This window comes from Microtus pennsylvanicus, chromosome 6, assembly GCF_037038515.1.
Source record: "Microtus pennsylvanicus isolate mMicPen1 chromosome 6, mMicPen1.hap1, whole genome shotgun sequence".
Lineage (NCBI taxonomy): Eukaryota > Metazoa > Chordata > Mammalia > Rodentia > Cricetidae > Microtus > Microtus pennsylvanicus.
In genome coordinates, this window is record NC_134584.1 from 13,248,339 (window position 1) to 13,262,458 (window position 14,120).

Consider the following 14,120-nt stretch of genomic DNA (forward strand, 5'->3'; position numbering starts at 1 on the left):
GTATATGTAATGGGCAGTACAGGTGCTGGAGAAGCCCAGAAGATGGTGTCAATCTTTTGAAGCTGGTGTTGCCTACCATGAATGCTAAGAACTAAATTTGGGTCCTCTGTAAGAGCAATATATGTTTTTAACAACTGATTGATCTTGTGATCCCTAAAAGTTTACTTTTTGAAAATACTTAGGCAATTCCAAAAACCATAATAGAAGGTAATTTAACCTCTTGTTTTTATGTCTAGAGTTTTGCTCCCTCCATCTGGCACTGCATCCCTGCCATGGGTCATTTTGGGTTGTCTTATGAACTGCAAACTTGTCTTTGAGAAATACCTTGCTAATAAAACATTTCCAGGTTTTTTCCTAAAATCGAAAAGCAATTGTGACCCAAGTGGACTTGCCTTTAATATACCCTATAGCCTTATCAAATCCTCATAAGATTTTCCCCTAAAGCTGAACTGTTGTTGTGTGAGGCTGGCCACATATGTTCAATGTATCTCATGGTATGAAGAAGGGGCTCAGCAATACCTTCTTGAGATCCATATCATCCAAGTGGTTTTGAATGAACTGCACAGTGGCATTGAAGTCTGCTTGATTAAATTCATAGGGGATATTCCACCCCAGGGGACCAAACTTGCGCCTCTCCTGGACAGTAGAGTGTAGGAAGGCCACTGCATACAACATGGGCTTCCATTGGGCCCCCACACTCACGTCCAGCAGGTCCTGACTCACACCTGTTGTGGTTCGGGCAGAGATAAAAGAATGTATCTCTCAGGCACTTTCATTTATTATTCCTTTTGCAAAAAACCATTCTGGCAAATGGTTTGATCTAGTTATTTACACTATTTTTATTAAATTCCTATAATAATTATCATCTGAATTTAGACTATTTGAAGACCATTTCTCTTTGAAACATTTACTGAAAGCCTAGGTCATGGTGAAGGCTTGTCAACATGAGACAAGTTCTTAGAAATCCAGCAATCCAGTGTCAGGATAAAGTAGAAATGAAAGGAAAATGGTTATAAAATGAATGCTATTATTATTGTTGTTATTTTAAGTTAATAATAACTATATTAATATCTTAGGTATATACATGGAGCATAACTTAATTTAAGTTATTAATTAAAATAATGTGTGCAAAAATCCCATTTCAGTACATGACCCAAATAATTATTATACATTTATAAATTATATTATGGATGCCAATTTCTATTGTTATTATCTTTCAAGCTTTATTTTATCTCTATATTATCTCATAGATTGGCAATATTTAACTCTTATTATAAGTAACTTTTTAAGCATAGCTGTAGCTTTTAATTGGAATATCATCACATTATTATCATTAAGTTTTCATTTAATTGTATCCTTCTTGATAGTTTTTTTTAATTTATTTATCTATTTTACATCTTGACCACAGTTTCCCCTCCCTCCTCTCCTCCAAGTTCTTTTCCCTTAACTACCTCCCCCATTATCACCCCCCAATCCGCTCCTCCTCCATTTCTGTTCTGAAAAGGACAAATCTCCCATGGATATCAACAAAACATGCCATATCAAGTTGCAGTAAGACTAGGCACCTCCCATGCATTAATTAAGGCTGGCCAAGGTGGCACAGTATGAGGAGTAGGGTTCCAAAAGCTGGTAAAAGAGTTGGAGACCAGCCCCTGCTCCCACCGTCACCTCCTAGTTAGCTTTTATTGAGCCTACTTCAGGTATGAAAATTGAAAGGTTTTTGAGTGAACAAAGTATGTGGCACACACAGCTGTGAATTAGCAGGGACAGGATGAAGGTTCCTGTTCGCAAGCTCCAGGTTCCTTATGTGACCGTGAGTTCCAGGCCTGGTAGTAAAAGGCAGAGGTAGTGAAGACAAAACTGTAATCTGGGGGTCAGTTGTGACGAGAGGGTCATTTTGGTCTTGCTTGTTGATACTTTAACTGTTTTTGCGTTGTTCACTTTTTGTTTTCATTTTGTGCTTTAAGATATAGTCCTACAATGTCGCTCCAGGTGCTTTAACCTGCTATGTAACTCAGGCTGGCATTTATCTCACGATTCTCCTGCCTCAGCCTGCTGAGGCCTGGGATTACAGTATGAGCCACGCTCCACCACTGTCTGATTTTTTTTATTGATTTTTATTGAGCTCTACATTTTTCTCTGCTCCCCTCCCCGCCTCTTCCTTTCCCTCCAAACCTCTCCCAAGGTCCCCATGCTCCCAATTTACTCAGGAGATCTTGTCTTTTTTTACTACCCATGTAGATTAGATCTATGTAAGTCTCTCTTAGGGTCCTCATTGTTGTCTAGGTTTTTTGGGATTGTGATTTATAGGCTGGTTTTCTTTGCTTTATGTTTAAAAACCACTTATGAGGGAGTACATGTGATAATTGTCTTTCTGTATCTGGGTTACCTCACTCAAAATGATGTTTTCTAGCTCCATCCATTTGTCTGCAAAATTCAAGATGTTAATTTTTTCTGCTGTGTAGTACTCCATTGTGTAAATGCACCACATTTTCTTATCTATTCTTCAGTCAATAATACCACTTTTGGGTATGTATCCAAAGGATGCTCAATTGTGCTACTGTCTGATTCCTAACGATGCTCTGATGTGTGGCCCCGATCAGATGGATCAGGCTACACATTTAACTCAGCTCTTCCTTTCCAGAGAGGCAGTACTACTACAGTAGTGCAGGTATGGAGTAGAGAGACCACAGACAAGGGTGTCCCACTCAGGCTTAAGTAGAACAATATTGGAAAGACAGAAAAATTGAAAGTAGAAAATCATGGGCTCAATTCGCATCATTTCCCATGGAGCACAATACCTGAGTCCCTACCAGGCAAAGGAAGTGTACAATTTTCTGGTTCTGCTTTTGAAATCCCTTTAGGAAAACTGTGTGCAAATCCTGTGGCCTCAGGATCATTCCCCAACTTACCACCGTACGTTCTCTTCAGGCCCGCCCGCAGGCCCTGAGGTGGCTCGTTGGCAAACCTAATGGACATCTGCAGGAGAGTTATAGGGAACTGCTTGTGAACCTCGGTGGTGATCCACAGGCGGAAAGTGTGGTGCACAGTCTCCGTTTCTGTGATTATGTCCATTAGTTCCCCCAGGAAGTCAAGGCCCAGGTGGCAGTTCTGTAAGAGGACCCATCCGCCCTAAGGATGGAAATCAGGTCAGTTTCTTTCACCTGGAGATTTCAATACAACTTTCTGCAGAAATTATGTCATTAAAATTTAAAATAGATGCATGCTAAACAATATAATTAGTCTAGGCCAACTCTAGCAGTTCGGTAATGCTGACTTGAGATATACAATATGTTTATTGCAATTTTATTCTACAACATACTGTCTTGCCAATACATATAATGATGCTTTAGCTCTGTCATAACAATAGCCAGAGTAAAGCAGAGAAAGAGGAAGCAGAACTTACAAGTAAGGCTGAGCTCTGCTCCCTCCCCCAATTCCATTCAAACTACATCGAAAGCACTGTAAGGCATGATCCTAAACACGACGATAATGACAATAAGCAATACTGATGGCATGTAAATAAGATTCCAGAAAATTGAATCCTAAGCTGCACTCTGGGTGCTTCTGGGAGAGGCCAAGAGTTGCTAAAAGTACGAGAATGAAAGAGACAGAGAAACAGAAAATGGTACCCAAAACCAAAGAGCAAAACATCTGGCAGGGACTGAAAGAAGGGGGGATGAGGAAAAAAAGGAAGTTAGCCTTCCAGTGCATCCTCACCTCTCTACAGAAAGATGAGAAGCTGGGTCTGTAGAGGGCAAATCAGACAAGGCCTGGACTGAAGAACCAGCACCTCAGGGGGGAAACAATCACACTGAAAACACTTGGAAGAAAGTTTGCGGACAGAATTTTGAGACTTGATTTCTTCTTCTAGAGTCTTAGAATACTGGTAACCAAACATATACCTCTAGTATATGGAAGAAAATTCCCTGACAATCTAATTACTTTAAAGACAAGAGCCTTAAAATGATGTCTTAATTTTTGCATGAATTATTCTATAACTGTGAGATTCTTTACATATAGCCACCCAGGCAAATGGTAACTGTGCAAAAATATCCCTAATATCTGATCTATGGGATATTTTTAATACAATCAAATCACCTACAGTGTCCATATCACAATCTTAGGTGCTTTTGAATCTAGACATTTGGTCTTACATTTGCCATGGTCTGGTGCAGCAGCTTCCTTGCGTGGACCTCCTGACCCTGGCCCATGGACACATAGCGTGTTTCTATTTTTAGTCTCTTCCCCAAAGCAATGATGGAATCCGTGGGGTCAGAGCCCATGGACAGGAGGCAGATGAGTGGTGTCCGTGGGTCAGATTCCTCCCATGTCTTTTCCAAGTCCAGGATAACTCCCTCTGCATAGTTCTCTCCCATAGAGTCCATGATGTACTTGCGAGCCTGTCAAAAGCAGTACAAAGTCAAGAAAACATTTTTAGCCCCTTTGTGTATCACAATACAGGATGGCTTCTGCAGACTGTCTCAAAGATATTCATATTAACTGCTAGGGAAATGGGGCAGTGGCATCTTTTCCTGGTGTCTGTTTTCCGTTTGTTTACATTTCAATGTTATACTCAGAGAGACTATGCTCCTTGCCAGACACAAGCAGAGTTAGAACTTCATAACCCAAGCTGAATCACCCTGGTTCCCACCCAACACACTGATGGCTTCTTGCTGTCTGCATAAGATTTGGAACCTTTATTATTTAGGATGCTAACCCTAAATCTAAATAGTTCAACAGTACAATACTTGAAAATTAATGAGTATTTACCAAATAGATAATCACTGAAGAGCTATTTAACATTTATTAGTGAATTGATTTATTATTTTTAAAATACTTACTTGATAATGTCTGCTCATCATTTTCATCATCCCTTTCCACTTTTTGCTTCTGTCCTTCTACTATTAATTTTGTTTGAACTTTTACTGAAATCAATGTTGATAAGATCACAGATTTTATTTAATTCATTTACTATCATAAGAAATACCTAGTATTCTTTTTGTAAAAGTTAATATAGTAATTTTTTTCAACTGCCTGTATAACACATATGACCCTTAATCCCTATTCTTTCCCTCACAATAATTGGGTTGTCCCCCACAAAACAAAAAACAAAACAAAACAAAAAGCTGTTCTCCAATTCCAAGCTTGTAGCATCCATATGTCTCCATAGTGAGACCCCCAGATGAACCTTTCTCACAGATGAACAAGCAAAACCCAGCTGTCAGTACACTAACTTTATCTCCCTTGAAGCCAGAGATGAGTGTACTCAATCCTGTCCCCAGAGGAATACACACAGAGCTTCCCTTGACTCTGAGGTTTTAAACAAACCTGAGCTATAAAGTTAACCATCTTGAACGATGAGCATCTTACCAGTAGAAGCTCAAAGCCCTGAACTGCGAGATCATTCTGAGAATGAATAATACTACAGATGAAAGAAGTATGTAAATAGTTACTGGAATCAAACTTGGGATACTTTCAAACCAAAGATGGTTTAACTAGCCTTAACCTTGACCTCCCGGGTCCAGGTCGTGACAAGGGAATCTGGAGGCCTGCAAAGATGCCTAGTATCTTCATCATAGCAGAAGTGAGTGCCAACTGAGACAAGATAATCAAATACTCATAATGCTCTACTTCAGCATTTCCCTTCTAGATAACTTTGTCCCTCATATTACAAAGTAAAACAAGCTATGAAATACCCATCTTCTGCAAACTGAAAAAGAGACACATTAGGTTCCCATTTCCTAAGGGGAATGATCACAGATGATCACTGAGAAAGCCCTGGACCATTGTACCATCATCTCGGTTCTAAGTCTGCCTTATCATAAACCCTAATGTCCAGTTCACCACAAGCGTGAAATTAAATGTGTGCTGATTTGGTAGAGTGCACAATTTCCTTGACTTGGTAGCTATTTCTAAATAATTGGGGGCTGTGAAGTTTCTACTCAGAGCCCTTCCTTGCTAGTATGGCTGGGCAAATGGTAAGGAAAGAACTAGTCAGGACTCATTCCCTGATTCATGGAAGCCCTCACTCATTCACACCTTTCTCCCATTTGCTGGCTTTAGTAGATGAGAGGTGTTCTAAGGATGTGGAGTTCAATCTGGTTGAATTTGAAGCACAATATGCCATATATCTCATTGTTTTCTAAATTGGCAAAATCCAATATGAAAGTATCTAACCTTGCTTTAAATGGCTAAACACTTTCATTGCAGTAAGTACTTAAAAAGTTTGTTTAGCATGTCCACTGAGGTCATCAAAAATCTACTCTATATACACATTCGGAGTCACTGATGGTCTGCAGGCAGGAAGCAATTCAAAGGCCGGCCGGTCATTCCATAGTTGCAGTTCCTGCTCAGCCACAGGCAGCTGCCATCACTGCAGCTTCTCAGTGTGGCTCGCCTACATTTAAAGACCAAATGTTTTCTATTTTAAGCTAATGGGGTGCTCGATACCACCCAAACCATCATGCAAATCAACCTGCACCCAGTGTGGACATGACATTGCAATACAGTAAGGGTCACATGGAAAATCATTGAAGCTTTTCTAGCTACATGGGCTCTGTTGCAATTATTTAACCCATCCGTTGTAGCACAAAAGCAGCTTGATATAATACAAAACAAAATGGTGTGGCTTTGCTCCAATAAACATAAGCCTGATTTGACTACTCCACAATGAACACATGTAATGACATCCTATAATAGTATACAATTATTTGATAATAATGATAAATTAAAACTTTCAAAACATTACACTGAGATTTAACTGTTACCTCATTTTCACATCATAAAATATCATTCTTCTTGTTGTTTTAATGTATTAAAAATATAAAAATTATGCTTAGCTCAGAAGATATTTGAGGTAGTGAGCCCAGCTCTCATTCTCTAACTCCTTGGTAAAGAAAGCTATTTAACTTAAAATGGAAGTCATGATTGGTGTAGAAGGTCCTTCTGTCTATGTTTTGCTTTCATTGGTTAATAAAGGAACTGCTTTGGACCTACAATAGGGCAAAACTTAGGCAGGAAGACTGAATGGAATGCTGGGAGAAGGAAGGCAGAGAGAGAGAAGCCATGGAGTCACTGGAGACAGACGCTGGAAATTTTACCCAGTAAACCACAGCCTTGTAACGATACAAAGATTACTAGAAATGGGTTAAATTAAGATGTAAGAGTTAGCCAATAAGATGCTAGAGCTAATGGGCCAAGCAGTGATTTAATGAATACAGTTTTCGGTGTGGTTATTTCAGGGCTGAGAATCCCGGTAGCCAGGACAGTCAAGCGGCCCTCTTCTCCCACACATGATTGACTTTTTTAATAAAATCCTTGTTTCTAGCGAAGAAAGAAATTCTCAAGATCACAGCCACTGGTTCTGATTGGTTAAAGTCCAGAGTTTGCAGTTCATTCTGGGATGTAAGTCTCAAGACAAAACTGCAACATGTGTGAGAAGTAATGTTTCCTCACCTCCATAACTTAGCCCAACACAAGCATTGTCTCATTGGGTCCCCATCCCCATAAGTCCCTCTCTTGCAGAAGGCATGAAACTTGGCTAGCAACCTCTTCCTCCTCTCTCCAAGGATGTGCATCAGGTGGTCCTGCCAAGCAGTGACAGGATGACCCTGCCTTTGGGATTCCTGCTTTGCCTCAGGATTATACATACAATGACCAGATAATAGCAAATAAACAACAGCCTCTTGAGGTTGTGCAATGGCAAAACCAGTTGGTATTGTAGAAATACAGGAAATTCATGTTTATTACCAAACGAGCATTTAAGCTGAACCACAGAGTGTGGGCGGGCCTTGTCCAGACAATAGAAAGTCAGAGTAGGGTGTACTTCATACAGTGAACACATGTACAGGAATTTCAGAGCAAACAAGAATAAATTGTTTCATCTGCATAGAGGACATCTAGTACAACTGTGTAACTGATGGTTTGGTGAGAGCCAGCCAGACTTCTGCACAGCCTGCCAATCTATAAAAACTTAACACCTCATTGGCACGAGTAAATACATCGTGCTACATTTTCACAAGTGATTCAGTCCAACTCCAAAGAACATTTTGTTCCATCTGGTCTCAATTAAGCAGGCAAAACCTTGGAGGATGGGAAGGAAAATGAACTCAGAAGCTGTCTCGTATGGACTGACCTCCCTTTGTGGCATGGTTTTAGACATCACTGCATATGTAGCATTAGGACACCCCCTGACAGTGCGGTATTTCTGTGGCCAACCCACCTGCTATTCCTACTGTGAACCATCCCACCAGACAAAGAGCAATGCATAAACTGCAGCCTGATATTGCTTATGGCGAACACGAACAGAGTATATGACAATGTGGAGCTTCTCTGGCAAGAGTTTTTAAAAAGGACTCATGGAGACACACATTCAGAGGGTGGAATATATTTCCAGAGGACCATCTAGATTTTATTCAGAAATTGAGTGTGATTGTAAGGGCCATGGTAAGCCCTTACGATTTAAAAACTGTGAAATGGAATATCCTTGCTGTTTCTTTTAGAATATAAAGGCTATTTCAGAGTGGGCAAGAAGATACAAAACGTGACCAGTAAAGAGGCCACACTTGTGGCCTGAGAATGACAAAGCCATACAGAGGTGGGAATGTTACAGAAGAGTCTGAAGGCTTTCATTTTAACTTTGAAACTAAATGTTTTCTGTGGAAAAGGGAGAAGGGAGGTAAGGAGGCAGAAATGGATAAAGAAACAAATGTACTTACATTTCCCTCTTTCACCACCCTGAAAAAGGCAACCTTTGACCATTCATTGTGGCAAAGTACAAATCAAGAAGGTGAAAGTGGGAACTGAATGGAAGCGAGACCTTAGTGCCCTAAGTGGCAAAACCCATTTTTCTTTTCTTAATAAGTCTTTAGATCTAGCAGTTCTTTGATTTGAGGTACCTGAGTCAAGGTAAGGATAGTTACCTTGTCCATTTTGTGTTACCCTCTGCAGAGAACACGGTGAATACAGAGACCAGCAGATTTTACTGCCGTTGCTTTATGGAAGTTATTAAGTAGTCTGCCTGTGCTAAATTTTAAAGTTTTAGTTGTGAAAGCAAGTCCTGCTCCTTCTCAGTGGGTGAAAAGTCATATAAAAAGTCTTGGAGAACATGAAGCTTTGGAGGAAGGATTTACATTTTAGCCATATGCAGAATTCAGTTCTGGAGAACCTGTCACTCAGAGCGGTGGCTTTATCTAGGGAACTGGCACTATGTCTGTCCTGCTAGACGTCTCTCTCACTAACGTTTCTGCAGTTTTCTTGATTATACAAGAGCTGATTTACAGCTAATAAAATAGAGCAGCTCTATCATTTCTGAATTATTATAAGATGACACACGAGAATAATGCTTTGCATTTGTGCTATTCTTACATGCCAAGCTCAGAGTCATGACTTTCTCATTTGCATTTGTTTTACCCCTGGGACCACAGAGATTTAATAAATCACTTAGGGACGTGTGCACCTCAGTCCTTCCTTTGCTGTTTTCAATTCCATTTATCATATTGGTCTTGCTAAAAAAATAGTTTGGATGTCCATTAGGAAATTCCATTTGATAATCATATTCAAAATACTTCTCTAAGCTTAAAGAAAATTCTCCTGTAGAACACACTCTCTTGCTTCCTTTTAATACACATTTTACCTGGGCAATGGTTCTGTCGGGACACCAGGACCTAATAAGGAGAAGACGTCTGAAGCAGTCAAGAGATTTATCATAGGCATTTGGAAGAGGTTCCTCCTCTGGGTTTTCTTTGTCAAACCAAATTTTCCACAGTTTTTCATTTCTTGATATCTGAAAATACCATAGGATAAGAAGTGTGTCGTGTCACACAAAAAACTTTCAGCAATTGCGCATTGTCATTGTCTATCAACCTTTCTGACCCTTCTAGGCACGTGTAAGCCATACACTTTCACTAATTTTAAACATTATGTGTCCTGGTGTCAAAAGTCTGGCTGTCTAAGATTAAATACCACTTGCCCCCAAATCAATCTATGCTAACATTAGCCTACGACTGGCTGCCAAGGTAGAGAGAGTCCTGAGATGCTTGATTTCCCCTCTACCTTTATGGTAACAAATTTATAAAGAAAGAAAAATCAATGGAGCCCTATTTTCATTATCTCAAGGAAGACTCATCGGCTCCACAAAATTCTCTTATAATCCGGTCTTGCTCATTCATGTTTATCATTTCCTAGGACCACGCTTGACTCAAAGGAAGACATCAAATATATTTGTTCTTGAATAAACAGGTTTGGGGTCAATATTTTATCAATCTAAAGTAATTTGAAAGATTGCATCTAATATCATCATCACATGGATGATCAGACCCCTGGTACTTATAGGCAACTGGCAAAGCATACGATGTATTACCATATACCAGATACAGATAACAGAAACAAATAGGTCACCCGAGTTACAGAGGCAAACACATCGAAAGTTTCAAGCAAACAAATAACATCCACGAATTAATAGATTTTTTTTTTTGGTTTTTTTGAGACAGGGTTTCTCTGTGGCTTTGGAGCCTGTCCTGGAACTAGCTCTTGTAGACCAGGCTGGCCTCGAACTCACAGATATCCTCCTGCCTCTGCCTCCTGAGTGCTAGGATTAAAGGTGTGTGCCACCACCACCCGGTGAATTAATAGAATCTTAAGTCCTCTTATAATCACTTTGATAAAAGCCTCAAGTATATTTCCTAGTTTAACCAAAAAAGAACCTTCCAAAAAATTTTAAAAAATAAAAAAATAATAATAAAGAGCCTTCCTGGGTTCATGTTTAGAAAGAACCATTTACGAATAAAAAAATAATTTGTTTCAATCATGAAATTCTGCATAATGGGGCTGGATTTCAAACATGTGACATACTATCCAATCCAGGGAAAACTCCTAGATGTATCCTGATAGAAGGGTAAACTAGAGTGCATTAATAACTCGGAATTTAAGTTATTTTTCCTAAAAAACTAATTATACATAAATTATGGGTTAGTAATAACAAACATCACCAGTTGTGAGCCAAAGTATAAAGGCACTTCCAAATTTAAACACCTGGTAAACTTGAACTATCAAAGTTAAAAACTCATCTCAGGATATTTCTTGGTCAAAACAGGCATCCATAGCCTCTTCATTCTGTTTCTGAATAAAGCCATCTTTCTGTCAATCTCATTTCTCTATGATCATCAGGTCATAACTCCTTTTGGACTTACACTTAATTTCCACTATCCCTGCACAATCACTGGTGGCAGGCAACTGTATGGTTTAAAGAACAGTGACATCTACAGATCAAGAGACAAATGCCAGCATGAGGGTCAGACCTGGATGACTAATTAAGAAGGAACTGGAAGGAAGGGCAGAGGAAGAGGAAGGAGAGAGGCAAAGGACAAGAAGGGAAATTTAGTAGAATATGCTGTGTGTATTTCTTTCCATTTCTTTTCATTCTCTAAAAAGACCGCACACAGAGAATTATGCATGCATTTAATTATTCTATCTAATTAGATGCATCAGTTTTTCTATATATAGACCTTTATAATAACATGTAGGCTGAGACAATGCCAATTAAACATCCTGAGCGCACTTCTTCCTACATAACCAGCCTTCAGCGGGTGCTGTTGTTTTCAGGCTGTGGAGAAGCTGCAGGAAAAAACAAACACGTACAGTACCTTCTAAAACTTACAGTATAGGAAAGAAGCATCTCTCCTCCACAAACTGCAGTGATGAATCTAAAAGCTGCTCACCATGACAGTACCTTACACACAGTCAACAAACATAGTACCTGATCGAGGATGTCTGAAAACTGTCTAAGTTTGCTAAGTTCCACCAAGTTCAGCCAGGACATGTCCAGGATCCATTTTGATGGTTTAGGAGGGCAAGCTTTAAGATCCAATGAGGCGCCACCTTAAAAATTAAACATAAGAAGTTGCCAGCTCTTATTTTTTTTTGCTTTAAAACAATTCATTTAGTAAATGTTTCTGTTTGAAGTGCCTTAATTTCAACGACTTTATTACTTTAACATTTATTAAATTCAGAGATATAAATCATAGTGAGGAGCATGCTTCAAACCTAAATAAATAAATAGATGATTATAGAAAACTCAACCACACATCAGCATTATAGCTTTGGAAACAAAGTGATGCTGGATTCTGTTGACCTGACCAACATCTAGGGCAAGCTACCTTATTGGCCTGGAACTCTCCCTCTAAACTTTAAATAATATGGCCTACATGCTGTGCTAGAAATGTATAAACCATGCAGGATTGAGGGCATGGCAGGTCACTAAATGAGCAGCTCGTCTCAATATTAAGAATGGCCTTATACTGGTATACGCTAATTTTAAATATATAGCTTATCTACAGATGCTAGAATCACTAAATATATTTGAAGGTTTCTCTTCTGTAAGCAATATTCATCTGTTTTGACCATATTTTAGGGCCTCTGTCACATTGCTTATATTGGGTAATCTAACAAGAACAAAATTTCCATTTGGTACTGATTCCTGTCTTTTTTCTGATAACCTTCCTAAGCACACATAACTTTTAGCACCAAATGATAAAGGACACCTTCAAAACATCATTGCTGCCACTTAAAAAAATATCAGCAGGTAAAAGTCATAATTTAAGTAAAAGAAACTATTAGGCACTCTTTAAAATGATGAAATAGGTTGTCTAGTAAATAACATCCATTAAACTATTTCAGGGGAAAATGTTCTAAACATTATTCTCAAAAGAAAAACCAACCTACTGAGTCATCCAAACACTATTTGTTTGATAAAGCAGGTTATAAACAAATAATGTAAAAGATATTTATTGAGTCATTCTCTACCTAATCCAAATACCATGTACTATTACACTGTATCCTTTTGTCAAATCAATCTTAGTTCATTTATAGTAAGGTAAACAGGGCCTTGAAACTATTTCAATGCAAATATTAACTCATAAAATAAAAAAAAAATCTTGTCATGCCAGGGAGAAAATGATAATAGCACCATGTTCAATAAATGCATCACCAATTTCCATGACAACTACCCATTTTCCATCAAAATGTATAAAATAAGGTAGCTACCAGTGAGTTAACAAAAGACTATTTTTGGAAATGGTGAGTGAGCCTCATAGGTTTAAGCACTATTCAGTGTTGAGAGAGGACAACTATGTTGTAACTGTCTTGTCTGTTCCAAAAATGTACAGTTAAGCACAAGGAATGGTTGTATGTTGGGGAAGAAAAACTATTTTTGATAACTCAATAGCAGATTAAATAGATTATTTAAGAAACAGCTGAGAAAGGAAAAATGGATTCAGCAGGGCTCAACGAGAAGATGTTGGGGAGAAGGAAATTAGAGTTAATATTAAAAATAAGCATTATATTTGGGTATGAAAATCTCTAATTGTGCCAATGGGACATCACCAGCCAAAATCTCCCAGATACGTAAACCATTTACTGGCACTGAAATTTTTATTTACTAGACTATGGAGAAGAGTAGAGACACTATTACCCATTATAGGGTTTCTTCGTTATTTTACATTGCTGGTGGTAAAATACCATACCCAAAGCAACTTTTAAAAAAGTTTAACTTGGCTTACACTTTCAGAATATTGGAATACCTGATGGTGGAACCTACCCCCTACCCCCAGTGAGACAGTTCTTCTAAGAAGGCCATGCTTCATAATTCTTCCTAAACAGTTACACTAGCTGGGGACTAAGTATTCAAAAATATGAGATTGTGTGAGTCATTCTTGTTAAAAACACCAAATTGACAAACTTTATTTTAATTTGTTTTATATATGCCTATATTTAAGGAAGCTTCTACAGTAGTATGTCTCCAAACAAACTTTTGAAAGGTATTAAGTGTTCTACCTCTTCCACCCTGCCTTCAACTTAACCCCTCCTGCTCCTTAGTTCCCCTTTAACCTTTTATACCACTATGGTCCATCTCTCCTAGACCCATAGCCTTGTAACAATTTCCTGCATATCTATGGATTTTCCAAATTAAAGACACTTATCTGAAGAGCTAAAGCTAACAACCACGAATGAGAGAAAAATATGTGACATTTGTCTTTCTGGGTCTGGGTTACCTCACTCAGAACATAAAGAAATCAAGCTGGTACTCACCTTGAAGCTTTATCTTTGCTGGCTAGCTTTCA

The 14,120-nt window shown here is 38.7% G+C and overlaps 1 protein-coding gene across 1 annotated transcript in view; it reads right to left on the reverse strand.

Moving 5' to 3' along the window:
* The window catches only part of Dnah5 (dynein axonemal heavy chain 5), a 245,756-nt gene that overhangs the window by 20,466 nt on the left and 211,170 nt on the right, over positions 1–14,120 (reverse strand). Inside the window, exons 69-73 of the mRNA XM_075975800.1 lie at positions 11,759–11,880; positions 9,638–9,787; positions 4,158–4,403; positions 2,913–3,132; positions 520–725 (exon numbers count right to left, since the gene is read on the reverse strand). Of these exons, the coding sequence (XP_075831915.1) occupies positions 520–725; positions 2,913–3,132; positions 4,158–4,403; positions 9,638–9,787; positions 11,759–11,880 (944 nt within the window). The remainder of the gene's footprint in view (positions 1–519; positions 726–2,912; positions 3,133–4,157; positions 4,404–9,637; positions 9,788–11,758; positions 11,881–14,120) is intronic.